Below are 26968 nucleotides of genomic sequence, written 5' to 3'. Positions count from 1 at the left end.
CAAACTTTGCAGACTGGCAAGTACGGCGCTGTGCATTCAGGAGAAGGCAATTCCTTGTGGAGATCGGAATAGGCCTGGTTGAAGAATAAACCAGGGGAGTCCAAAAGCTAGGAATAATATGCAAACACTCTAAAGCTGCTCTTCGCACACTTGGCTATCTGAAACCTCATGAGGAGATACATAGGGGGCAGCCTGCTGAAAAGAAAAATTGCTACCTCTGTCCCCAAGATCAAGACAGAAAGTCTCTGACTATGGAAATCTGTATGAAAGGATCATACAACATCAAACATTCTGGGTGATGAATATTTTTTGGCACTATTGAAAGGAAACCTATACAGAAACATTTGCAATTATGACAGAAAGATGTGATCATTGGATCTAGCATTAAAATCCCACTGAAAGGTTATTGAACTGATGGATACATCCAAGTGCCCTTTTCTGTAATGACTGAACATAATTTTATTTTATAACAATTTGATATTGGTCTGTTTTTGAGTTAAAAGTACACAAATTACACAGGTGGTGGGTCTTCTCACGAGCATGCATTTAATCTTGTGTGCATGTACATTTTTTATTTATTTTTTTTCTGCCCCAAAGGTGTCCCAAGGTTAACACATTTGAGGCCTCAAGGCGACAAGTGCACTGGCTACAATTGTGTCAGTGCACATCCTGCTGGCTATATCGTTTTGCGACAAAAAATATTTTCAAATCATTCCAAACAAGTCATCATAACCATATATCAACTTTATTAATCATAGGGCTAATTCAAAAAGCAGACATTCAGCAACATTTGAACAATTGTAGCAGCGGGCGAATGAACAATAAAGTGAGTCAAGTCCACACCATGCATTCGGCTGGCAAACACTACTACTTTTGCTCAAGGTTGGTGACTTTAAAACTCAGTTGCACCTTGCTGGCCAGAAACAGCAGCTGTATTGCCACCTCTTTCCTTGATTTTTGTTGTTAGGGGGGCAGGGGGGAAATTTAATTGGAGCACTCGTTTAAAAAAACACACAAAAAAAAAAACAGTATCCAATGCAAAACCCTTTAAGAGAAAACAAAAATACCGGTAAGTGTTTTTCGGGATATAACGTACATCTGCTTCATTATGTATTGCAACAGGAGATCTAAAATATCACTGCAACAGATGAACTCTTGACAAAAGGTTAAGGTAACCAAGGCATAGTGTCAAGGATGAAAATAAAACGTACTCATCAATACTTTCCTTCTTTTTTTTTTTTTTCCTTCTTGCTGTTGCTTGCTAAATTCATAAAACAAACCTTGCTCATACACACTTAACAAAAATGGCGTCTTTCACTCAAATTCCAGTTAGAACCATACACGACGACCAAAGGAGGACAAGTTAGATCACAAGCACGTGAGGCGTTTTCGGCCATTTTAAAACACGCTGACCAAAACCTTAAATAGGAAACAAAAGCAAAACAAGATAAAATCGAATGTCAAATCGTGGGACTGATCTCCAACCACCGACCACCGCAGCGCATCGTCATCTGTGTTTGCTTTGTGTGGAATTAGTTGTGTGCTCAACATGTCATGGTGTATTAGAAGATTACACATATATTCTGTTTAAGGTTCAATTAAAGATGTCATTAGGGGGTCGGTGGGAGAGTTTGAGGACGAAGCATGGCGTATACACTGTGTGCACAAAGAGGAAAAGTGTTTATTTGGTGGCTGTCCCAAATGTAGTTGTGATGCGGTTTGGAGTGGGAATTGCTGTGCGGGTGGGATGATACTACCCCCATCAGGGCAAAGAGTTCAACAAATCCTGCAGGAAGAGGTCTGGATCTGGGATTTCGGCGAGAAGACCTGAAACATGTAAACATAGGATGTTTGTGCATTTTTGCTCATCTTTTTGATAAGGAAGAACATGATTTGTTATGTTTTAAGACAACTGGTTAACAGTTTTGTTTTTTTACACCAAGTACCAACTTAATGACACAAATTTAAAATACACTAACGCAGTAGTTTTAAGTCTTCATGGAAAATTAGGCTGAGGTTTTATTTCCGAGTAATGGAACATTACACAGTATGAATTACACATAAGATGAACGAAAATGAACAGTAACACTATGCAGTTCCTTGGCATACCACTAGGGTGAGCCGATGTACCACTACACTTTTAGAATCAATGACGATTCTTGCTGAAGAATCACAAGTTGATGTGGATGATGTTCATGTTAATGTTACATATAAGCATATTGAATATTTTGTTGGGATTTTGGATACATTTTTTTGGTCCTTGTTCATTTGGTTTGCCTAGGACATGCAGAAAATGTCCTTCTACCTTTTAATTACTGCACATCTCTCGGTCGTCAGTGTGTAATACTGACCTACAACGTCAAAGAACTCTGCCAAGGATTCAGCGGGCATGAGTTCATCCTGGAAGGCCCTAAGCACGCGCTCTGAGGCCTCGTAGATGGGCATGTCGTTGTGACGCACGTATTCGGCTAGTGAGAAGGACCAGCCACCCTCCGTGTTGCTGGTGGGAACTTTCTGTGGAGGCAAAAGGCCGAGAAAAGGTCAGCGTGCTTGATGTTTGAGAAACATCAGCGGGATCACGGTGGCCAATAAGCAAAAATACAAGTGGTACCTTGACTTAAAAGTGGCCCAACTAGCAAGCTTCTTGTCGCTTGGTCAAAACATTTGAGCTAATCAGCAGTGCGTGTATAAAGTGAACATTGTCACACTTCAATGAGAAAGTTGATTTGAAAAATGCATGATGTGAATTACAAGCATGGTCATGGAACAAACTAAACTCGGAAGTCAAAGCACCACTTAAATTTTTCATACGTTACCCTGAACATGTCATAGACAAGGTCCACCAGGCCCCAGAAGAGAAGGGGCGAGCGATAGATTGCATATTCCTTTGGTGCTTTGTCCGTCAGTCTGAGGAAGTGAAAGAAGGACAGCAAAGATGAGGAGGGGCTCATTTCAACTCTCATGTGCTTCCAAAAAAAGAAAACTGCCACTCAAAGGCGTTCACACTCTTACTTGTTGACGCTGCTCGCCGACACCTTGCGGGTGTGTGCGTTAACCAGGAGTCTCCGGAGGAAGTAGATCCGCGAGGTCCTCCAGCGTTCGGGCGGCATAATGTGCATGGCCAGGATGGTGTAGTAGTGCGGCCCTTCTACTTCGTACGAGCTCTCCACCCACTTCTCACACGGCTGCTCCTCGAAGCTCTGCAGGTTCTTTTCCTCCCGGGAAGTAGCCCGTGTCCTGGAAAGGTTGTAAAGGAATACCAATACAGCGTATGAGTCTTTGGTTTCAAGTTTCTTGCATACACTATCAGTTCTGCGGTCTTAGAGAGGATGATTTGAAATGTGTAGACTAGAGGTACTGAATAGATGGACTCTAGTTCAGACTATTATTTGGGCTAATACTTTTCAGCATTCACAAACTTGCCAATTTGTTGTGGGAGCAATTTTTGTGCTCATTAACATTATTGTTGTGCAGGGATAGCGCTAAAATCAGAAATCTGTGTAGCCCCAGTTAAGCCCCTCCAGCATTTTATTGGATATTCTAAAATGTATTTATAAATAATTTTCTCATCTTCGGTCACTGACTGTAAAATGCAAGACTGCAATTTCGTGAGTTATGACAGCCTATTATTGTCTATTTGGGACATTCTGGAGGGTAAAGTTTCGAACATACGTGTTGAGCACATAGAGCACAGTGTGGATGATGTAGGGGATGAGATGTATGTTGCTCTCTCGTCCGCCTCCTCCTGTGTCCACGCTGAAGGATTGTTCGGTAGCAAAGCGAAGGAACAACAGTTTGGTGTCATGGATGTTGAGTTGGTAGGTGGGCTCACGCTGGCCTGTGCACTCTTGCAGATATGTGTTGTGTCTGTGTGGCACAGAAAAACAGGAGTACATAAAAATAGCCTTCAATGCTGTACAGCACATTTTTATCATTTTTCTTCCTTCCTTTATTCTTTATTTTTTTGGGGCGGCAGTAGCTCATAAGAAGAAAAATAATTTGGGACTAATTACAGGAGAGAAGGCAGATTCTTCTCCCAGTTGCTTTCTCTTCAGGGATTAGAATTATACCCATCTAGGGAGGATATTGTATGTTGTTGCATGTTTTTACCGTGCTAAGCATGTAGCAAACGCCGATTCTGGCACATGCGGCCCCCAAACAGGAAGCAGTCCATTGCACTTAGTGTTAGCATTCTGAAGAGCGGCGCTTTCCCACTCTTCTCGTCCACGGGCCAACCTGCAGTAGTTGTAAAAGAAATAGGAATTTAAAAAAATATATATATATATATTAAACAGTGGTTGATGTCTTCTTAAAAAGCAGAGACATTAATACCTGACAGCTGCCAGATGGCAGTCGTAGTGGACAATGTTAAAGTGCGACACAGTGCTGTAGCCCTGCTGCTTGCGAGGCTTATTCTCAAATTCCTCTAACGACACCCGCTTTGTGAAAGTGTAAATACCCAGGACCTTGGTGGGCTGGAATCAAAAGCATACCTGTTAAGTGGCTGTGCCTCACTAAAACACCACTAATGATATGTGCCTTGTTGTACCTGAAATTTGTAACCTTCTCTACAGATACAACAAGTCAAGCCTGGCTCCTCTATGAGCTCCTCCATTTGTTTCAACAGTGAAGTCTTGGTCACCACCTGACCCTTCTCATTGGTCTGAAAGGCAATTGCACACACACCATGTTACTTTTCAAATTGTTGGTGACCAAAATAAAAACAAAACAAAGTGGTGTGAAAAGAGAGTGTACCGTCATGCCAAGTGTTCCCAGAGCCTTTTGTCTCATAGCCATGGCCATTCGCTTCTTCTCAGCTCTGGTCTCCCTACGCGCCGCTTCTATCTTCAGATTGACGTCACTGTGCTCCCTCAGTGCTTCCAGAAGGTTCTCTGCAAGCGTACCAATACCTTCATCGCTGGAAACCTGCTCCAGCTTGTGCAGGCTGGTAATTGAATCAGTGCCTATCAGCACCTGCACAGAACAAAGGTCAAATGCTTTTCTTCCACCCATTTGTAAAGATGATGGTATTAATCCGGACTTTGATATTAAATAGTATAGTGCAATATGCAGTGGTGAGCGGTCATAATACGCTATTAATGCAGTGCATGTCCAAGCCCTTCAATAAAATCATGTGAGTTTTTTTGTGGAAATATGTTGAATATTATTGGGGGGACTAGTGCAAAGACAATTTAGTATGGCTCGGATCGGTATCGGCAGATACTGAACCCAAGGTATCGGTATCGAACCGGCAATGAAAAAAGTGGATCGGAGCATCCCTAATCGCAAGACCTCTTCCATACTTTCACTTTTCCCATTCGATTGTGCAACGAGTCCACTTGCGCCCACTGTGGCCGTTAGCATAGCATGTAACTTCATCGCGATCCATTTACGGCAGATAAAAGCCTTTGATCGCCGCAAATAGTCTTAAATTGGGAGGGGGCACTGTCTGTGCTTGTAGCGGACATTGGGTTCGATTATCTGTGCAGTATTCTCAGCAATCAGTCTTCTATTAATATTTAATCACGATGCTAAAATCCATTCATCAATCTTCAGCCATGACTTTCTTCTTCAGCTGTTTCAGTTAAGTACGTCATTACGTGGGTGGCACCCAGTGCGCCACTTGGTGTTCAAACTGCGACACCACAGGCTGTGATGAACTCTAGATACATGTGAGCTACTGTACTCCTAAACATACTTGAACACATACATACATATAAACATACTGTTGTATTGAATGTAATTTAATTCCTTGCACATTATTTGAAAAAGCTTATACAGTACAACCACAGTTTGAATGGGACTTTTTATGGGCACTAGATATTTTTCTTTCAGTTTATTAATGTATTTAGTTTAAAATAATAATAATAATTATTATTGTGTATTCTACAGGCTGTCCATATAGTCTGAGCACAGAGCTGGAAATACAAATGGCCTTACACATTTCATAAATAAATGTGATGAAATCAACACTTAACACAAATTTTCACCTATCTTTTATTATGACTACAGGAATCATTGTTTTCTTTTATTACTTATTATAGTTATCTTATTGGTGAATAATTTCTCAAAAATAACACAATTGTGACCAACTAATAGTATAGATTAAAAAAAAAAAATTATATATATATATATATATATATATATATATATATATATATATATATATATATATATATATATATATATATATATATATATATATATATATATATATATTAAAATGGCCAGATGATATGTGAGGTATCGGACCATGCCAGCGATATGCAGGGACAGTGCCGGTTCTGGCAGGGTCACCACAATTTGTTTTATGGCCACCATCTGAAAAGGCTTAACGTATAACCCTGCATTATTTTCAGTTTTGTGACAATACGACTTGGAAAAATTTACCATACTTCTTATCAAAGGGTCGGGCTACCTCAATTTCCCATATTAGGAGCCCGGCTGGCTAATTCTCAGACCTGTCACCACAGTATAAAATAATAATTAAACAACATTTTATATTAAAATACCGCAAAACTTTTCCGCTCGGGCCCTTGCGGGCGCGCTCGCACATACCCACTCTAAAAGGTCACCGCTTGCCACTGGCAATATGATACATTTCATTAAAACATTTACTACCTGTGTGGGAGGATGCTGGGTAGCCAAACCGCGTAGAAGTCTTAGAATGAAGGGTAGCGCTGGTCGAGAGAGGAACTTCTTCCAGATGTCGGCATCCAGACTTAGAAGAAAAAAAAAAAGATGAAACTTCAGCAAGTGGAGCCAATTTGTTATGCTTTTACCAAAGGCATGTAAAGAATAACAAAGCCCATACTTTATGGCATTTGGGATATGTTTCTTCATATAGTCCAGTGCATTTTGCGTGATTCCTTTTTGCAGAATAAGATCTTTCAGTTGATGTCCATTACTGTTGTTTTTTATTCCCGCAGCGATTTTACAGAAGCAATCCAGAAACACTTTGTCATCAGCACTATGTTCATCGTCGTACCTGAGAGGAAAAAAAAGTTTCAATGTACTGTGTAAAAACACGGCAAGCATTACATCAAGACATTGTGAAGACATTTGAGAATTCCCACTTGTCAAAGCTGCAACACGGCTTGAATCGCTCGACCAAGATCCTCATCTTCTCCAGTTCGCCAAACGACAAGTATGGGATGATGCGAAGCAGACCCTGCAGCACGCTGGGATTGGAGCGCACAAACGGAGTGTTGATCTGGTCCAGCAACATGACAAGCTGATCCTTGTCGCCGGTCAGCAACAGGTTACCCTAGGGAAAAAAAAACAATGATACAGATTTTATATATATATATATATATTTTATATATATATATATATATATTTATATATATATATTTTATATATATATATATATATATATTTATATATATATATATATATTTTATATATATATATATATATATATATTTTATATATTTTATATATATATATATATATATATATATATATATATATATTTTTATATATATATATATATATATATTTTTATATATATATATATATATATTTTTTATATATATATATATATATTTTTTATATATATATATATATATTTTTTATATATATATATATATATTTTTTATATATATATATATATATTTTTTATATATATATATATATATATTTTATATATATATATATATTTTATATATATATATATATATATTTTATATATATATTTTATATATATATTTTATATATATATATAATTTTTTTTTTTTTCTCCAAAAGGACAGGGTTTCATCAATATGGGTTTTTGTTTTTATTTGGACACAGCGTCTTAGTCCTATTTGGCCTTGGTGGCAGTCTGTGCTCCTTCAGTGTTCATGTTTCTTCTTTGATACAAACCTTGTCCTCCGAAATCTCTGCATTAGCTTCGTCCAGAATGATCTCCATGATGCTCAGGACTTGCTCTGCTATTGAGGCTCCACCGCTGTCCTTACTTTCCTGTTCTGCCACTAAAGCCTAAAAGGGAACAATAAATTAATGTTGTTCCTCAATGTATGTATGATCAAGCTTGATTCAAGAATAAACTCTTCAGGAACCATAACAACAAAAGTCACTTACCAGGTTGAGAGTTCCGAGCATGACGTTGAGTGTGTTCATCTCTGGTTTGACTAGCTGTTGTCGGTTTATTTTCACTTTGACACAATAACTGAACAACTTCAGCAAAACCTAAAAAAGATACAGATCGGCTTTGAATTAGGAATGTATAGTGTCACTGTCGTCAGAATCCACGCAACTACAAAGCTACTACTTTTCATCAAACAAAAAAGGCCATCTTGCTTGAGTTACGACAACCTGCATCTTGTAAGTTGGTATTGTACATTGCAAATATATACTCTTGCACACCCTAACACCTCATCCTGTTCAATCGTTCATTTGAGGAAAAAGCATGCATTTGTTTACTTCCTTATTCAAAGGGAATCTCACCAGCCATCATTTTTACAGCATAGTTCAGTCTTCCCATTGCAGATGAAGCACAGGATTTGGCTTACCGTGAGCAGATGACGTCCCTGTTTAAAATCTTTGATTCCTGACAGCCGATTGAGCATGCACTCCAGTCCGCCACACTGTGCCATGACTCCTGCCATCTTGTACACCTCCTCATCATCCTCCTCCTCATCTGAAAGATAATAAAAAAAAAAGTTTTGATGTTATGTTTATGTTTCTGTGAAGCGCTTTGTTACAGCTACGGCTGTTTGAAAGCGCTATATAAATAAAGATGACTTGACCAAATGTATTATTATTTTTTACTCGATTGTGATATGAAAATCCCTAAAAATGGGTTTGTGGTTCATGTGTGAATACAATTATTTGATAAAAGACATGCAAGAAAAAGCTCAGAAAACTTGATAAGTTTAAATAGTGTGGGAGATTATATAAGACAAGTAATAGAACCTGTGGTCGAGTCCAGCGACTCGATGAACTCTTCTGTTGCATCTCCCAGCAGACCTCTCATTCGATAAATGATTCTCATTGGCTCACCCTAGAAAAAGTGCGGGCAATGTTACCTTGATGACTTATCTATTTCAGATATACTTTGAAAGGCTCGGTCATTATTATTGGTTTCGTCTTGGAAATTTACCTCATTTGTTGGGCACCAGACCTTCTTGTAGACTTCAGCGACAGACAGATCCAAGCTAATGATTTTGTTGTTCACCAGAAGCTGAGGAAAATACATACAATGTGTTCTTGCAATGGCTTAGCTTGATGACAATAATTGAAGAGTAAGAGAAGGACATATTGAAATGGCAATCCAAGTAAAGTACAGGTTAATTTTACCTCCATGCCACTATCATCTTCAAGGAGTGCCACCAGGTCGCAGTCTTGGCAGATCTTGTTCTTAATGTCCCTCATAAGGGGCCCGATACCTGGCTCGTTGCTACTGTAAGGATTTCCAGGCATGCGACCTTGAAGGAAATCCTCCTGCTGTGGATCTTTTTCCAGAGTTACAAAGAACTCTGTCACCTCGTTCTCCTCCTTAAAATAAAATAAGCATAGAAAAGAAGACTAAGATTCAAACTGGTTGTTAATGTCAAGTAATGATTATGTAAAATTATGTAACGTGTAAAGCTAAACCTAACTTACAGGATAAATGATGCTACACAGTCTCTCAAAAATGAACACAGGTGTCCTGTAGTCATCCAAATTGTATCTCTTCGCAGTCTCTATGCACACTGCCATGAAAGCCTTCGTTTCCGACTCAGTACCTACAAACAGCGGAAGATGGTCAGACTATCATTGTACATTATATTAGCTGCGGAAAACAATATTGCTACGATACGACAAACATTGCCAGACGCTGCTACAGGCTTTTTAAAGCCGTAGTTAAGATTTCACTTCAGCTGACCTGTGGTCATGTCCTCGAGCATCTCTAGCAGCATGTCCTGAGTCTCATCGATTAGTTTGGTGCGCTGGACCACCAGCTTCCTCAGACACAGATAACCATTCAGCACTGTGCCAACCAGTCGGCTCTTAAAATGACGCTTAATGGACTCCACCTCCACAAATGATGATAGTAATCCTGTCATGGCACAACACAATTTTATCAAATGTGAGAAAGAACACTTCAAATCTTTGCTATCATTTGCTTCAAGACTCCATACCAGTAAAGCTCTTGAGGGCATAGCCTTGCTGCAAGTCTGTGCTCAGCGTTGCCTCCTCCAATGCCAGCAGGTTGGCTATTTCCTGTGGGAGGCAATTGCACACGTTAAATTGAAATAATTGCACAACACACATTTATTGGATAGCTGGCTATCAGTAGCAGTTTAAGCCTGTCATCACTTTGTAGAGCTCAAATAGATGAAATGCATGTTGTTGATTTGTGGGAATACAGTATATATAACATTTCTAAATCATACTTTACCTTGGTGATGAGATTGCCAATGTAGGGAAGGACTCCACGTGCAGCCAGGTAAACTTTCCAGTGGGTTGGTTTGATGAGCTTTTGGTAGAGACCAAGGTACTCCGCTGCACACTCTCCAGCCAAACTCAGCTCATCCAAATAACTGATAAGACATGAAACACACTGTCACTTGACAAAAGGCTTTCCTGTTTGCTACATACTCGCAAGACTTGGGAATGTGGGAGCCCAGTTAGCGTGGTTACCATTACATAGTCTGTTTACATACGCTGACCAGAATTTAACACCATGTGCTACCTTAATTCTTAAATGAGTCTTACCTGGTGAGCAGGCCCAAGACTTGTTGTTTGCGGCTGGGGATTGTCGTGAGAGCCTCCACAATTGTGCAAGCTGCCTGTCTTGCAGCTTGAGTGGCAGGTGTGAAAAGGACCTGCAGCAAGAAATATACTTATTTCAACGGATTTCTAATACAAGTGCATTTCTGACAAAATTAATTAAAAATCATTAATTACCTGCCGCAGCCAATTGTTGTGGCTAAGCCTGAGCAGACGAGGGAAAAGGATTTCACCTCTTCTGGACCTCATAAACTGCTTCCATTTCCACACATACTTCTCCAGCAGATACTGCTTTCGCAGTTCACCTTTCCCCTGTGGTTTTGTTACCATCTCGTGGCCTGTCATGCCCATAAATTGGCAGGTACATAGGAGACAAAAGTGAGTACTCAGCGACATAGACATGTATTCTACTTGTCTGGACAACACTTACATCTTGCAGGGAGGCACTTTTTCCAGGCTTCATATGAAGCTTTGGGGTCCTTCTTGAGCCACATTTGGGCCTGAGCATGAATTTCATTACTGTAGGGCCTAACGGTGGTCAGGGATTCAGTAGCAGCATCCTTTAACAGATGGGTAGGTGGTCAGGTATGATCAAAAACTACATGTGCATAGAGTTGGCATAGTTTTACATGATTTTTTGTGTGTAATTCACTGTAATGATACATCTTGCAAAGTGGTTCCAGGTGAGCATTTCAGCCAATTGCCTCCCCACTCACCTAATCAGTACATTTTAATTGAACCTAAGGCAAATGCAAAGCCTCAGCATGATTACTTAATATTCACCTTGTTCTTCTTGCTAGTTGGAGCAGGGGGTTTGATCAGCTTCTGCAGGATTTTTAGGCACATGAGAGTAATGTTCTCCACCACGACAGGCGTCTTGATGTTAACTGACATGAGGAACAGACTAAGGGCTGTAAATACAGATTTAGACAGATTAGACTAGAAATGGAAGTATAAATATAATTGAAATTCAGACTTCAAGGTAGGTGAGCCATTGACCTAATAATGCATAAATGGCACTGTAAAATCTGTTTGTTGATGCTCCAAAGTAACTCAGCTACTTACCACAACGCAGCCGTAACTCCCAGCATCCTCCCTCTTTTGAAATCGAGTCAGTTAACAGCAGCATTTCATACTGCAGATTACTAACCTGTTGTAAAAAACACACCCCTGTCAAATGAATTGCCCCAGTAGCTTTCATGCTGAGATAAATGTGTCACTGCTTCAAGACACAATAAAACAGAAGCACAGTATAGATTCATGGCTTTAAACAAGGAGATGAACAGACACATACCAGGTCGGGATTGGCCCAATGACCTTTGAGGGCTGCCGAAACCTTGGCAATGATGAGGTCATTCATCTGCTGAGTGGCTTCTGGATGATCTCTAAAAACAATAGTATACAAGAAATGATCACTTGAGAAGCAGAACTGCTCCAGAATGGACAAATAACAAAATGCTTTATACTATTTTATCAAACAAGCATTAGGCAGGTTAAAGTTAGTGTGCTATACCTGGTAAGTAAACAGATGAGCTGGCGTACTTCTTCTCGCATGGCTGCAGTACCTCGTCGTAAGTTGTACTCAAAAAGCTCTCGGATGAGGCCCTGGAGGACAAGGATCTGCCGGAGTGCTGGGTTGGTGGCCAGTGCACGCAGTAGTGTGATACAGTGACCTGTGACTGCTGAGGCGCAGCCGTAACACTTGTTGGAGGAGGTGTGGCCACAGCCCAGCACAGAGAGGGCGCGGTACTGGCTGGCCGTGAAGGTCGGCTGGTGGCTGCTGCTGCTTCGGGAGGACTTAGTGGCAGCCTCGCGCTGCTGCAGATCATACTCAAGAAGTTCTTTGCGAGACGCAAGCACTTTCTGTGGAAAATGAATCAAACACCGTATTTTATGTAAACAAAGAGATACTCATGAAAATGCTTCTGTGTTTTCGGAGGCCACAACAAGTGCTTTGTCTCTAACCTGTATGATTTTGGAGAGTTCATCAAATGATGTTTTGCAGTCTCCACTGTACTCCTGAGCCAGCTGCTGAATGTATCGGTTTACATTGGCAGAAGATGTACCAAGACCTGCAGCCGCTCCTGTGTCATCCTGCAATATTTTTTTGAGAAAATCAGATCAACAGTGTCAATCAAATTCTGCAACATCGCATGACAAAAGCAGTCCAAGCCTTACCTGTGGCTTTTCTGGTGCTGCCTCATTGACTTTAGACAAAAGGCTCTCCAGCTGGGGCCGGTGACCCATCAGCTGGTGGTAGACACGATCAGCTTTTTCCAGAAGGGTGTTGATGTTTGTCACAGCCTGCAAAGATGAAAACAAATTTTAAAATATATAAAGACGGTTAAAAGGCACAAAAAAAGTTCTCTGCAAAACATACTCAAAGTTTTGAAGTATGAGTAAGTGACTGCTTACTTTTTTCCTGTCTTCTTCATTCTCAATAGGATCCACAGCACAGCAAGGTTTGGCATAAAGCATGAAGTCAAATCTGGCATATTTGCAGAAACCACAGGCATTGCATAGGAAGGGGTCCTTTTCATCGTAGTTGATAGACCTGATTAAAAAAATAAAAATAAAACATGGAATCATGTTTAAATATAATGGACTGGTTTCTAGTAGTTTAGTAATTACTTTTAGAATGGCTGGGAAGTGTGCTACTCACCTGCACTTGTGGCACTGGTAGACATTCTCACCACAGTTGCCACACACTCCAGGGTTGGCAGGCACAGAGGCGCTGCAGCGTGGACACTGCAGCGTCTCAGTGGAGGCCTGGTAGTTCTCATAGAAGTCAGAGAACTCAATCATCAGGTTGGATGCGACAATGGGTAAGGGCAGGTCAATTTTCACCTCCGTTTGCCCGGGGGTCAGTTGTACTTTCTTGGCTTTATGCCAGCGAGCAGGCCTAAAAATGACAAAGCACAGTTCATTTGTGCAATATGACCCAGTGGTCAGTAGGACAGCAACCAAATGGAAAAATCAAACACACTTGTTCTTCAGCTCCACAATAGCTTGCACAGTCCTGTTGTTGTAGTAAAGGTTGATGGTGCGGACCATTTTGGTGCGTTTGAGGTCACCGATCTTCACAGTAACTTTGCTAATGGTATGGCTGCCAATAAGCTTGACAACTTGTTGTGTGGTGGTGTAGCGGGTGTCCACTTTGATAGATGACAGCTTGATATTCTTGAGGGTAAATAGGAAATAATATTTTTAAAAATGTTTAGGATTACAGACACCCCGCCCCCCCCCCCCCACCCAAATCGACTAAAGTATTCTTATACATACCGAAAAAGGAACTTCTGGATTATTGCACACTAAGCAGGGGTCACTTTCCAGATAAAAGCCATCAAACTCCACCAGACCTGAGAGAGTGCTATAAGAGAAGGCAAAAATAAATGTGTAACAAATCTACACTCTTTTTACAAGACAGCATGGCTAATCTAACATACTTGTAGATGTTGGAGTTTGGGTGATTCGTCAGGATATGGTTCTGCGTTCGCAGGATTTCCACAGCCTTCTGAGAATACTCCTTCAGCTGAAAGAAGACGAAACAAAACTATGATGTGCAGGAATAACCAATGGATGGAATATCCTGTGCAGTTAGTGCTTACTCTGTCAAACAGGAAGGAATCAAACAACCGTGAAAGTACATTTAAAAAAATCTATTTCACACAAATGACATTACAGAACTACCACTAATGCCCTTGCCTTACTATACAAGAAACAGAAAATAAATTCCAAAGTCTGTGTTATTTACTTTTTTCTCGGTTTGCGGGGTCTTGAGTGAGAAGTATCCGAGAAGGTCGACAAACTGTGCAGCTTTGCGGCCATATGCTGGGAGCTCTGGCCAGATGGCCCATGTGAGCTCCAGCAACAACTCCTGTTGAGATTTACTTGAGTTCCTGGTGACAAATCCATACATTGGGAGGTTATGATATCATATTCAGTCATACTTGGTCTTTAAGCAGCAATTTACTATTTAGTACCGTATTTTTACGACTAAAAGGCGCACTTATTAGTCTTAAATTTTCTCAAAAACCGATGGTTCGCCTAATAGTGAGGTGCGCCTTTTGTGTGCACCGAGTTCCAAAATCTGTAGATGTTGTGCGACTTCGGTAAGCGCCCCGTTTCACTGTGTGGAAGCATTTCTGCCAACAGACAGGGGAGCAGTGCCAACATATTGTTTAAACACAGGTAATTCGGCCCTGGTTGTGAAACTGGCAGGCATGAGAACCTGAAAGACTCCAATGAAAGATTATGTGAGTCTATTGGGTTCTTTCTCATGCCTACCAGTCTTCAACCAGGGCCGGGTTTCCTGTATATAAGATACAGGAAGACGTCATGGTGCTCATTCCTCTTGCTTTATGGAACTGCTAGACGGAGCGAGTTACGCCACAATTTGTGAATGAATTGTGCATGCATGCTTGAGCTAAACGTGTCTGCTTGCACTAATCGAGCTTTCGCAAAAGCCGGCATCATTCATGAGGAGCCTCACACGCTAACGAGACTGACAATACTACAATGACGAGAGGGAACCTGGCTTGTTTGATGGAGAACTTGCCCAGCTGTTTGATTTGGATTTGTGGATGAGGATTGATCAAGAGTAACGTGACTACATTGTTAAATACTTCAAGTACAACCAAACTTAGTTTTACTCCACTGTCTTTTTAAAAACATATGCTAGTAAGTGAAAGCATGCTACTATATGTTTTGATCTAGTGTAGGTTTAACCATGCCTGCGCCCAATAGTGCGATGCGCTTTATGTGTGTGTTAAATACAGAAACACCCATAACTGAGACTGCGCCTTTTAATACGGTGCGTCTTATGGTAGTGAAAATACAGTATACATTGGACCTGTTATGTCTCAATATGATCTTAATAAAGATGAGTGTTGGGCTGAGCTGAGCCTAATGTGAAAATAAGAATTTCAAAGTACCTGTAGATATGTAATGCCAAGCAGTGAGCTTGCCAGCGCACTGCTGATGAGTTTGACTCAAGCAGAAAGCAGCGCAAAAACTGGATGAGTGTCTCCTTGTCCGCAAACTTGTTTAGTTGATTAACCAGCGCCATGCACAACTGATCCTCCTGGCTGCCAACTCCATCCCCTATGATCATGACAGGGAGATGGGGGGCACATTCAATAGGCTCATCTGCTACTAAAGTAGGCATAATCTCAACATAAAGATTGTGTCATAGCCTCACCATCTTTGTCCTTCTCTTTATCCTCTTTTTTGCTCTTTTTACTAGAGGACTTGCTCTGAGAGGACTGAGAAGTTCCTCCCTGTCCGCTGCTAGAACCCCCTGAGAATGAGGAGTTGGCCAGCACCTTGCTGCCACACAGGGCACATGAGAGCAATTGCAAAAGGACTGGGGAAACACCCTCATCTACCAGGAAGCTGACCTGGAGCAGGAAGTATAACACAGCTGGAGAGAAGGGGGGAAAAAAGTACATGAGAAAGTAAAGACATGATGATTCAGCCACTATTTTAAGTTATGATGCTTTCAAGTATAAAAATTTGAATTAGAATCTACTTACAGTCATCTTTCATACAGAACTTCTGCCAGTTGATTGTCCTCTGAGTGGCAATTTCAGCACAAGCTTTCAGGTGCTCCATCTGCATTCACAGAAACAGCCAAAATCAGAAGGTGACAATAATATATTGCAGAATGTCATAAATAAATAAAAAAAAAAAAAGTACTCTGCATCCACCAAAATTACACTCACCAGGTTGATGAGTGTGTCATACTGCAGCGCTGAGCCAGATGATGCTGTAACAATGCCTGCCCGGAGGAAGATGCCCTGTTCCTCTAAAAGCTTTTTGATGCTGCGCATGTGAGAATCGAGAGTGTGCAGATCCCGCAACTGACGATACTTTTCTTTGGAGCCGCAAATAAACAGCAACAGTTTTCTAACTTGTCTCCTGACAAACGGTGTTTGTTGGATCATCAGATACTGGAAAGAAATATTTTTTTTTAAAACTATATGAAATAAATAGAAAATGCCACACACCAAATCCTAATATCTTACTTCAGACAGATAGTAGAACCAGGAATGGTCAAAGACAGGAGGTGGGATACGTGGGTTGGTGTCAGCTATCTTTTTGATCTGATACGGCAGTCTGAGTACCATTTCAGTGAGCAGTTGCGAATAGGCTTCAAACACATCTGCGGCATGTCCCTAGTGACAGGAGCAACTCAGTTTTAATTTCCTTATCACTTTTAGTCCACATGACTGGCCTGATTTCATGACATACCTTGACATACTGGCGGAGGAAAAAGGGGCTCATGTCTGGGGGAGAGGAAGATGTGTGTGGGCGAAGGAGCTGGCTTGTGGTCACAGGTTCTTCTTCACCCTGCTGGCTCTTCCAGAACTCCAGAAGGGATTTGAGCACATGGAGACAATAGTCAATGGCACCCAGGCTAAGCAAGGCAGATGCCGTAGCATTGGAAATCAGTGAGGATGCCTGGAAGAGACAAAAGTAGCACACAGCATGAACCACTAATAAAAACAAAAATTTATAAAGTAGGGCAATAAAATAAAAATAATGCATTTAAACTCAAGAAGTACAGTAATTTCTGGATTATACGGCGCACCTAAGGAATACTCAGACTTTGCTACAAATATAAGCCACACCCAACTGTAAGCCGCAGGTGTTTTAATGTTCCCGCTACTTTCTTTTCCATAATGAGGGTGCAAATTGTCTCGCTCTCATTCTGTCTCTTCTACTGTATTTGGGCACGCTTGGTTTGTTTTGCTCTACCTCATGCACTTGCGCTTCCTTTATAGTGCGCCCTCTTGTGATCTGATGGATAAGACGCACCTTTGTATTAGCCGCAGGGTCGAGTGAAAGTGAAAAAATGTGCTGCTTATAGTCCAGAACGTGCTGTAGTTACAGTAATTCTCAACCAGCGAGCAGCGGAACATTAGTGTGCTGTGGGAAATTATCCAAATACCGATACACTTCATTTAATTTGACAATTAGTTCTTAACATGTCTACCGTTTGTCATTCATACCACAGAAAAATGTTACGCACACACACTAATTTGTGAGTATAGAATTTTTGTGACATTTTCTTAGCAGTGTGCGCTGAGATTTTTATAATGTCCACAATATTTTTTATAAGAACCCCTTCTCTACCATAATGTACCTCAGAGGAGGATTTGGAGCCAGATTTGGTTCGAGACATGAAGACGCTGAGCAGTCTCATGATGACCAGGTGTACTTCATTCATAGGGCAGCGATCATTCTTTTTTGAAACATCCTACAGAGAGAAGAGGTAGGTTGAGCAACAAAATCACATGTAAGATAATTCCTAATGAATACACTGCGGTCACCTTCTTATGCATGCTGAGCTCTGCAATAAGCTGCGCAAGAAGATCATCCAAGGCACCCTTATCTTTTTCATCCTCCCCATCAAGGTCAGAGGTCAGCATAAGGATAACTTGCATGTAAGGTATGGCTTGAACGCCACCAACGTTGTGGAGCTGAGAGAGGTGCTGCATCAGGCGCTCCAGTAACATAAGGCGAACCATATGAAGCCTAATCACAAAAGTAAAAATGTAATTTTGCCAGCACAGACAAGTTGACCAACAAAGAGCTTAAGAGCAGAATTTTCAGGTCTGACCTGTTGCTTCTGTGGATGTCTCCCTCAGTCTCTCCTTCTCCTTCTGAGCCTTCACCTTCCTGCTGGGCTGTGGTGGTGCTGATCGCGCCGGTGCTGGAGCTCACACTGCCTGGACCTGCAGGGTGGCCTTCTACCGTTGTATCTCCATATGCACTGCTGCGTCCTGACACTGTGGAAAGAAGCATTGTTATGTACCTTATTAGAGAATTTACTTTTCTGATTACTTTTTACATTTACAAACAGCTAGGTGTACTTTCTACTTCTTTTTTTTTTTTACGTCAGGGGATGATGACCAAGTAAAAAAAGCAAATGGATAATACTAACAGTTTAGATTTTGATAGATTATAAGTATGGTTTATCAATTCCGCATGTGTTTTCAATCAGATTTTGATAGATTATTAAATAGATTATAAGTATGGTTTATAAATTCCGCATGTGTTGTTTTCAATCACCCACCACTGTGCTCTCCTGCAACAGAATCAATAGCAGAACCTCCACTCTCTGAGCCCACACTGCCGCCATGCTCAGCTGGGGAGGTCCGCAGTGTGGAGCCATCAGTTGCAGCAGTACTGCCCTCGTCATCAGATGCTGGGGCTGAAATTATAGCAATAGCTGTAACAGCAAATAAAATGCAGTCATCTGGGCCAGGATACAAGACTTAAATTAATACCTTACATCACAACAATCCAAAGCATCTACCGGTCAAAAACTCCAAACGCTTTCTTAAAATGAGGCTACTAGTGTTAAATGACAACAGCCAATGGGCAGTTGCCAATCTATGAATTGAAATGTGCAGATACTACAAAAAGCGGTCCGATTACCTGATGCAGTGGTGTCTGACAGCGTGCCAGCGTCCAGGGATGAGGAGCTAGGGGCTTGACCAGACAGGCCAAGGCTCTGAAGGCCAAGGGCACTACTACTACTCCCTAAAATATTACATATAAAATGCCCATAAATATCTACATTTGCACATCACTGACCAAACAAATTGAAATCAATCTTCCTAAGTTCTTTTTTTTCTCTTGACCTTGTTGATCCTGCTGAAGGCTTAGAGCAATCGCTAGCTCTACCATAGTTTCATCATCAGCATCGGGAGGGATGTCCAGCATGGGGGGGAAACCCTCAGCTCCAGCAAGCAATGCTTCCAGGGGGGATGGATTTCCATTGTTTAAATTTTCTGGCGTCTCCAGAACCATTGATTCTGACTGATGAATGCAAAAAACCATGGTTAGCCAAACATATTCCTATTTGCATTCTTTATGAGCCAAATGACTGACGATATACTTTACACCATATACACAAAATGTTACCAAACGATTTTAATGTCACTGTATGTTCGTAAATGATTTTTAAGGCTACTGTGATGTCAGTTGTGTTAAATACAAACGCCAGAATAAATAATGACTTCTTTTTTTTCTCACCACCATCTCAAAGTCACCATGATCCACTTCATTCTGCTCTTGACTCTCTGGTCTAGCCTCCTCTTCACCGGTAAGTACCGATGACTGCATTTTGTCTTCCGCGTCGTCATCGTCATCATCATCTTTGTCCCCTGATAATAGAAAAAAAAAACAGCCAGAAAGTCTTAAGGAACTGAAATGTGATTGCAAGCATTATCGCATAAAGCTTGTAAAAACATACCTGTGGGTGTGTTGGAGCGTGGGGGAGATGGAATGGTAACATGGCGACGCTTATTTCGTGGTCGAAGCACTCTGATCAGTGCCTGCTTACAAGCAAAGCTCACTGCTGTGTCCTGAAATGAGAAACCATCAAAAAGGTACAATTAAGGAAGGTTCAACTTGCTTGTAGCCTTTAGGGACAAATATGCAGCACTCAGTATATACTGTATATAGATTACAAATACTAACAATTTAATAACTTGCTAATGTACTTACAGGGCAGAGCAACATTTGCATGTAGATTTTGGAGGCCACATTGATGTAATCAAGCTCACAGGTGCAGTATGCATGGATGATGTCCACCAGGGCATTTACTGTTGCCTCCACGTGAGTGAGTCCTTTGGAGGGAGAAGAAGATAAACAACCATACGTTGGGTTGCTCTAAAAATTACGAGTTGCTGCCCCTCACAGATAGACGACACACTTACCAGGCAGGCACGCAGGAGCAAGAAAGGCATTCTTAGGTTTCAGGGAGTGTAGCTTCCAAAAGTTACTCATCAGTTGTGTGATGAAATTATGGCTTTCGCCATCCACTTGTTTTTGCCCATCATCTGTCATGTCTGGCCAATAAAAGACAAGTCAATTCTTCCATATATCTATAAAATACTTGTGCAAGCGGAACATCGATTTAACAGCATCTCACCAGAGTCAGGTTGAAGTAACTTGGATTCTGTGAAATGCACCAAATTATTGGGCCTCATGATTGCAATGGAGCGGGCAGTGATCACAAGCCTCTGGAAGACATCTGGGTCTAGTTCCTTGCCCTCGCGACTGCAGCTGTTCAGACACTGCACTGCATTACTCAGCAAGGACTGGTCCTGGGGAGCACATAGAAGTTAATTGCTTACTCCATACCGGTATGTCAGCATTTCCCAACCACTGTGCTGAAGCATAGATCAAGTTTTCTATTAAACAAAACGAAACAAAAGAGAACTACATGTGCATTTAAAACCCACCAAACTTGGCCTTAGGAAAGCCTGTCAGGTTAATGCAAAAATATAATGTAAAATGCCATAAACGGGCTGACTAACCGCATCAATGTCACAATGTTTTAACTCTTTAAAAAGCGGATATTTGAACAAATGGTGCAGCAACACATGTAAACAGACAATATAATACTCTGTAGGGATGGGTACCGAAGACGGTACTTTTTGTGGTATGGACCGATTTATATTCATTCTTTTTTTCTAAAATGTTGCTTCTTTTGTCATGTTTTTGGGTTGATGATTATGATAATGATGATGTTAAGAATGATGACAACGAGAATGTTTGTGTGGAATGCTAAGATGTGTGCCCTTTTATGTTATGTTCGCTTATTTATTTTTTGTGTATTTATTGTTTTATGTTTAAATGTTGGTTCTTTCATCATGTTTTTGTGTTGAGGACTATGACAATGATGACGAAAAAAAAAAAAAAAAAAAAGGATGATGACAACGATAATGACAATGTTCAAGTGAATGTTAAGATGTCAAGTTGTCTACGGATGTTTTTTGGGGGCCTGTTTGTTTTTTGTGTTTCTGAATATATGTTTTTTGTGAACTTGTGGGATCCATGGCATGAATAAAAAATAAAATGGTGCCATGTTTCAGTTCCAAAGCATATTATATTACCGTATATTATCCAGAATATAAAAGTACGTCCACAACGCGACTTAAATCATGAACCTGTGGCTGCATCCGCTTATCCTTACGGATTAGCTACTGCCACCTTCCATCATGCAATAAATGTTTTGGTTTACCTTGTGGTTGTGATAGGCAGTACGACTGGTGTGCAAGCTGGCCAGAAGCCCCTTGGTCTGCTGCTGCACACCTGTTGGAGTTGGCATTGACAGGAGTAGAGTGGCCAGCTCCAGTGCAGCAGCCTTGTTCTTTTCCTGCATAAAGTCATTGGTTATTAAGGCACCCCAAAGACAGGCGAGGTTTCATTCAAATGTTTCAGTACGGTAATACGGCATTCCAAATCCTAATTGGTGTACCTTTTCATTAGAGGAACCAACGGCAAAGCAGCTTTCCAAAGCTTCAAGAGCACTGACCACAAGCCTACAATTAAAAATAAAAAAGTGAGCTCCACTGCTGTTTTAAAAAGTCAAACTACTCTAAGCTGTAAAAGGCATATCACACTGCAATATGTTTTTAGAAAAAGATGGTGCATGGTATTTTCCTAGTCTCAGGCATGGACACACAAACAGGCACACATGCACAAAAACACACAACAAGACGAGCAGAGAAAGAGCTGTTACTAACCGGTCCAAGGTGGATAAGGACTCAGTTTCACAACTTTTTATTGTATATTTGGGAGCAAAAGAAAAAAAGAACAAAAACGTGTGAGGATCACAGAAAGAAATAAGTGAAAATAAATGACTGCTAAAAACAAATGAGGCATGCAAGAAAGATGACTGCTGTAGCCATGCACTAATTACTCAAATAACAACCCCGCCACCAATAATTAAATACAGCGCAAGCTTTAAGATTAGACTCATGGAAAACATACACAGTATAGAACTATTATCTGAACTTAATATTTTGGGTAAACTAATACCATATAAGCAAAAAACTTTAGTCAAATACACTTGTCATTACAAAATACACAAAATGGATACTGCCACTGTTATAGGGCTGTGCTTATTCAAAGTATAGATATCACAGTATGATGAACAACAGAAATATTAAACAGAGATAACGGAGGCCTAAACCACACAGTAAATATAAAATGAAACGAAAGCCGTACCTCTCCAGCACGGTGCCACTGGTGGTGGATGGTGTGACGACGTCGCCATCAGAGGTGCCGTTGCTCTGGTTAAGGTTGGGACTGCAGACATTGTTTACAGAGGTGGATGAGAAGTCCTCTGGTGGTTCTTCAGGCCAACCAAACTGTTCTTTAGTTTTTCCATAGATCTTGATTGAATCCAACATGGTGACTCCTGCCGGGTCAACCGATGCCCCAACTGACAAAGGAAATCAAAACAGCATGTAAATCTGCACATAAACCAGTTACAGCTTTAGATGAAAAAAAAAACCATTGACCCTGGAATAAATTTCTCAAACCGTAAGCAAGTTAGAAGTGAAACAGCACAAAGTCATGCACTTACTGAAAATTGACAGTTTCTTGTCAGCCTGGAGCGCCTCTTCTCTGGTGAAGGGGAAGTCGAACCAGCGTGCCCTTGTTAGATTTATCTGCATGGTGCGGCCAAAAACCTCTGCATAGGAGGGAGCCCTCTCAATGGCCTGAGTGCCAACCTGCACACGCATGCCTGTCATCACCATTGAACTGTTGCTGTTGACTGCTTCCACGGTGAATCCCCCAGGCTTGATGCAAAGCACAGAATTGTGGAATATTTGCATCTTCATTATTTACCGAATGACAGAAAGATGACATCAAAGCTAACAGTATATTTTACTCACTGAGCCTACCTTTGTATTAGCCACATACATCCCAGTAGAGTTGAGCCTGTGTTTAATCTGCTGTCCGTTGTAGACCTGCAGCAAGTCATTGCCTCCAAACTCCACCTCGGTCAGCTGCTGGTTGTGTTCAAAAAAGTCTACTGGGAATGTCACCTGACTGGAGGTTCGGGTTGCTAGAGACAGAAACGCAACATGTAGATTCAATTCTTACAGATACAGTATTATGAATGCCTGAGGATGGGAAATATGTACAGCATTTAACTCAAAAAGGCTTACTCTTAATTGACTAAATTACATCAACTGAAACTGCATAAAGCATAATGTGTGTTTATTTATAAGCCCATACACCCTCTCTCTAAATGTTCCGAAATTGAATAGTCAAAAAGTGGTATAATGTCAATATGAACGTGGTAATTTCGGATGCATTGGACTGTATAGCAGTGTCCCAACCTTTATTGAGCTAAGGCACTATTTTACAGTATAAAAAAACTACACCAAACAAAACTGTCACAATAGTAAATAAGGAAGATCTCCTGGCAATTTACTCAAGTTTAGGTGTGCTTTCTGGTTGTTTGCTTATGCACGCATGTATTATCTAAATTTGAATGTTTTATTTTAGTATTGATAAAATACTTAACTCACCTGTAGCAGCAGCTTTGCGCTTGCGAACAGGCTTCATGATATTGATGCCACAGCTGGGTTGGAGAGAGGGCTGGAGCCAGTATGAGGTGTTGTCCACATTGGCCATGTAGATTCGCAGGCTTCCATCCTCGCATAAAAGAATCATGGTCGTGCGCTGTTGCTCATTACTGGCAGTGTGTCTAATTGCTACCATATCTTGAATCTAGAAGCAGAGAGAATAAAGAAGCATTAGGAAAAACAAGACCACCCCCCCCCCCATGTTTTATTTTTATTTTTTTAAACCTACCTATCAATCTATTATTCAACCAGTTAGCAATGCACGTGTTCTAGTGGCCCTTACCTTAGCTTTGGCTGGCAGGGTTTTAATTTCTTGAATGAGGAAGGTGTCAGGCTTAACCATAATAACCAGTGGAATGCCCGTCGTCTGCTGCACACAGCATACTAGCCCTGGGTGGTTCATGACCTCTGACCACTGGCAAAGTGCTGGTGACATTTTACTACTGCTGCCATTGGAACTAAAAAGGGGCACAAAAGACACCAATTAACAGGTCAGCAATGCCACTTGCCTTACTAAAATAATTCCAATTTTAATTCTAATATTTAGACAAAACACCCATACCCTTTGACATTGATGGGGAAGAGTCGCTGAACGTCAGTGGTGCTGCGACCTACTGTGGCAGCAAAGGACTTGCCCTGGCTGTAGCTGAAGAACAGCATTTGGAGCACGTGGGAGTAATAGACTGACACACCTCCTCCAGCAACCTGACCGTTGCTATCCTAAAAGAAAGAAGTGAAGTGAGCCTACATTTGAATCTTGCTAGCAGTTTGAAAACTGTATACTCCCACTTAGAGTATTAAAAGCCAAAGATGCTTTAACATCCAACACAGAGAATGTCTTAATTGTATCTTACTTTCAAGTCTTCGTGGCTTATCTCGAACACATTCGTAACATAGAAAGGGCCATGTTGAGCACTGCTGGATTCATCCATTGCCTGGGTATATATGTAACCCGCTGACGACATTATGACAATGATGTTCTTTCCCTCTTCATTAAAAAGGAAGGTAGCATCACGAATCTTGGAACTTGGCAGTAAGAAGTAGTACATGGGACTCAAAGCATCCACAGACAAGTCATAAATCTGTGGGACACATTGAATGTGACAAATACAAATCTTAAATCGGCCTTCAAGGTATCAGTACATGTATTTTTCATCATGCATACCTTGACAAAATCAGCAGTGATGATTGCTAGCTCAGTTTGTGAGCCTGGCAACCAAATGGCTTTGATGATAAAGTTGCCAGTAGCAAGTTGTGGGTGCAGCACCAGATGGTCAGACACAGAGCCTGTGCTGCTGAAGGTGAGCACATGGCAGTCCTGGGAAAGAGCAAATGAGAGATCACCTCAACAGCTATTCATAATGAGTTGTTAAGTTAGCCAAAAAGCCTGCTGAAAAATAAAATCACTCAACATTAGACTGACTGTAACATTTTGGTTTCTTCTCCCTTACACAATGAATATGATGTATTAATTTAATTGGCGTGCTGATTCTACCTTGAGGCCACACACGGCCAGGTAATCTTCATTACAAGGGTTGCCTGTGAGACTCAAAACAGTGAAAGGGACTGGTGCAGAAGCCAGACGGGTGAGTGTTAGCTTCCTCTTGCTTGAGTCAGCTTGCTTCAAAAGGGTGGACAGCTGCAAAACCGTTATCTGCGATAGAAACAAATTAGACAATGAATATTGATAATTGAATAATATTCTTGCTGGTAGACATTTGAACATTTTTCTTGGCTTAAAATGTTACTCATGCATCTAAAACAGTTATATTAGTACTGGCTTTTAAGATGTACCTGAGAATTGTTCATCATAAGATTTTAATGAGAGCAAATGTTCAGTCTAGCAGTGTGAGTAGTGAGGCTCACCTTTCCCTTTTCATGGCTGACTGCAAGGTGTTGCCGGCGGCCATGGGGGGATGACAAGACACACATGGCAACACGCCTCAGCACATGAGCACTAATGAGCTGGCGAATTGTCTGCCCCTGGTCACCACTGTAGTTCATCCTTACATTCTCAAAAGCCCCTTCCTGAGAACCAAGAGTGGGTACCTGAACAGAAAGTGGGACAATGAGGTACTGAAGCGCATGGTCTTTGATAAACGTCAACGAGTGAAGAGCATGACAGATCATGCCATCACGACAAATACAAAAAAACATCAATATAGACGGTCTTACCATTAGCTGATCTGTCATATCCACACTTTTGTCTTGAGTGTGAAGTTCATTGAGGGCTTGCTGTGCCCGGCTGCTGCTCCCTACAGCAGATGCCTGGTGGAAATTGTTCTGAATGGCTTCCATTAGGAACATGAGCATCTCTAGTATCACGGCAGCAGTAGACGATGCATTCTGTTGAGACATCAAACGGGACAGTATGTAAAATGGACAAACAGTAGGGTAAGAATTAATTGCTCCAAACAGTACTATTTATTTGTTACCACGTACGTACTGTACTCAGACAAGAACATCATGTCATCTCGGAATCTGACATTCTCTTCGCCCTCTTTATCAGTTTAATTGATTTCTTAAGGGATTGCTGCTACTATATATGGTCAATTGGAGGTGTTTCTCAAAACAAATGGAGGCTAGACGTGCGCCAGTGTGGCTGTTTAGAAAAATTGGGATTTATCAACACACATTATTTAATGGACACCTGTTGTACGTACGCTTGATTATTATGGATTTTCTATGTATTTACACACACTCCAAATTTCAGTCGTGCTGACAAATGTCGAACCTATCCTAACACACTCTTTGGGAAATGATGCCCCTGAGAACTTTTTGGAATAAAAAATAAAAATCCACATTTCCTTAAGTTCAAAGGAACCGTTCCGTAATGGGAACTGCTT

At 41.0% G+C, this 26968-nt stretch overlaps 1 protein-coding gene across 7 annotated transcripts in view; it reads right to left on the bottom strand.

The window, feature by feature from the left end:
- Positions 1 to 729: 729 nt before the first annotated feature.
- Positions 730 to 26968, bottom strand: part of ubr4 (ubiquitin protein ligase E3 component n-recognin 4) — a 49095-nt gene continuing 22856 nt past the window's right edge. For 5 of the 7 annotated variants that reach the window (XM_086067369.1, XM_086067373.1, XM_086067370.1 and 2 more), the window contains 68 exons: positions 26298 to 26468; positions 25989 to 26171; positions 25618 to 25776; positions 25288 to 25440; positions 24977 to 25204; positions 24685 to 24842; positions 24406 to 24580; positions 24066 to 24267; positions 23433 to 23596; positions 23111 to 23327; positions 22750 to 22966; positions 22266 to 22298; positions 21998 to 22061; positions 21761 to 21895; positions 20666 to 20840; positions 20451 to 20582; positions 20239 to 20360; positions 19985 to 20096; positions 19765 to 19895; positions 19371 to 19548; positions 19165 to 19269; positions 18800 to 18937; positions 18344 to 18512; positions 18054 to 18258; positions 17867 to 17980; positions 16972 to 17181; positions 16746 to 16895; positions 16443 to 16670; positions 16254 to 16332; positions 15920 to 16141; positions 15654 to 15822; positions 14474 to 14618; positions 14166 to 14251; positions 14002 to 14089; positions 13706 to 13899; positions 13382 to 13621; positions 13135 to 13273; positions 12898 to 13023; positions 12685 to 12813; positions 12233 to 12582; positions 12014 to 12104; positions 11785 to 11869; positions 11503 to 11630; positions 11150 to 11279; positions 10897 to 11057; positions 10705 to 10814; positions 10388 to 10529; positions 10128 to 10209; positions 9872 to 10045; positions 9610 to 9731; positions 9304 to 9501; positions 9107 to 9187; positions 8920 to 9007; positions 8517 to 8644; positions 8086 to 8193; positions 7867 to 7983; positions 7077 to 7267; positions 6815 to 6988; positions 6622 to 6721; positions 4756 to 4974; positions 4550 to 4663; positions 4333 to 4475; positions 4111 to 4236; positions 3673 to 3867; positions 3013 to 3237; positions 2817 to 2907; positions 2352 to 2514; positions 730 to 1827 (listed from right to left, as the gene is read on the bottom strand). In XM_086067369.1, coding sequence (XP_085923495.1) covers positions 1763 to 1827; positions 2352 to 2514; positions 2817 to 2907; positions 3013 to 3237; positions 3673 to 3867; positions 4111 to 4236; positions 4333 to 4475; positions 4550 to 4663; positions 4756 to 4974; positions 6622 to 6721; positions 6815 to 6988; positions 7077 to 7267; positions 7867 to 7983; positions 8086 to 8193; positions 8517 to 8644; positions 8920 to 9007; positions 9107 to 9187; positions 9304 to 9501; positions 9610 to 9731; positions 9872 to 10045; positions 10128 to 10209; positions 10388 to 10529; positions 10705 to 10814; positions 10897 to 11057; positions 11150 to 11279; positions 11503 to 11630; positions 11785 to 11869; positions 12014 to 12104; positions 12233 to 12582; positions 12685 to 12813; positions 12898 to 13023; positions 13135 to 13273; positions 13382 to 13621; positions 13706 to 13899; positions 14002 to 14089; positions 14166 to 14251; positions 14474 to 14618; positions 15654 to 15822; positions 15920 to 16141; positions 16254 to 16332; positions 16443 to 16670; positions 16746 to 16895; positions 16972 to 17181; positions 17867 to 17980; positions 18054 to 18258; positions 18344 to 18512; positions 18800 to 18937; positions 19165 to 19269; positions 19371 to 19548; positions 19765 to 19895; positions 19985 to 20096; positions 20239 to 20360; positions 20451 to 20582; positions 20666 to 20840; positions 21761 to 21895; positions 21998 to 22061; positions 22266 to 22298; positions 22750 to 22966; positions 23111 to 23327; positions 23433 to 23596; positions 24066 to 24267; positions 24406 to 24580; positions 24685 to 24842; positions 24977 to 25204; positions 25288 to 25440; positions 25618 to 25776; positions 25989 to 26171; positions 26298 to 26468 — 10146 coding nt within the window. In that variant the 3' untranslated portion in view covers positions 730 to 1762. The remainder of the gene's footprint in view (positions 1828 to 2351; positions 2515 to 2816; positions 2908 to 3012; positions 3238 to 3672; positions 3868 to 4110; positions 4237 to 4332; positions 4476 to 4549; positions 4664 to 4755; positions 4975 to 6621; positions 6722 to 6814; positions 6989 to 7076; positions 7268 to 7866; positions 7984 to 8085; positions 8194 to 8516; positions 8645 to 8919; positions 9008 to 9106; positions 9188 to 9303; positions 9502 to 9609; positions 9732 to 9871; positions 10046 to 10127; positions 10210 to 10387; positions 10530 to 10704; positions 10815 to 10896; positions 11058 to 11149; positions 11280 to 11502; positions 11631 to 11784; positions 11870 to 12013; positions 12105 to 12232; positions 12583 to 12684; positions 12814 to 12897; positions 13024 to 13134; positions 13274 to 13381; positions 13622 to 13705; positions 13900 to 14001; positions 14090 to 14165; positions 14252 to 14473; positions 14619 to 15653; positions 15823 to 15919; positions 16142 to 16253; positions 16333 to 16442; positions 16671 to 16745; positions 16896 to 16971; positions 17182 to 17866; positions 17981 to 18053; positions 18259 to 18343; positions 18513 to 18799; positions 18938 to 19164; positions 19270 to 19370; positions 19549 to 19764; positions 19896 to 19984; positions 20097 to 20238; positions 20361 to 20450; positions 20583 to 20665; positions 20841 to 21760; positions 21896 to 21997; positions 22062 to 22265; positions 22299 to 22749; positions 22967 to 23110; positions 23328 to 23432; positions 23597 to 24065; positions 24268 to 24405; positions 24581 to 24684; positions 24843 to 24976; positions 25205 to 25287; positions 25441 to 25617; positions 25777 to 25988; positions 26172 to 26297; positions 26469 to 26968) is intronic. The other 2 variants (XM_086067371.1, XM_086067377.1) reach the window with 1 other exon arrangement.

Source organism: Leptonotus elevatus, chromosome 2 (genome assembly GCF_054856555.1).
Source record: "Leptonotus elevatus isolate MCC_2025b chromosome 2, RoL_Lele_1.0, whole genome shotgun sequence".
Taxonomy (NCBI): Eukaryota; Metazoa; Chordata; class Actinopteri; order Syngnathiformes; family Syngnathidae; genus Leptonotus; species Leptonotus elevatus.
The sequence above is the reverse complement of the archived record's forward strand: the minus strand, read 5'-3'. Positions and strand labels throughout refer to the sequence as shown.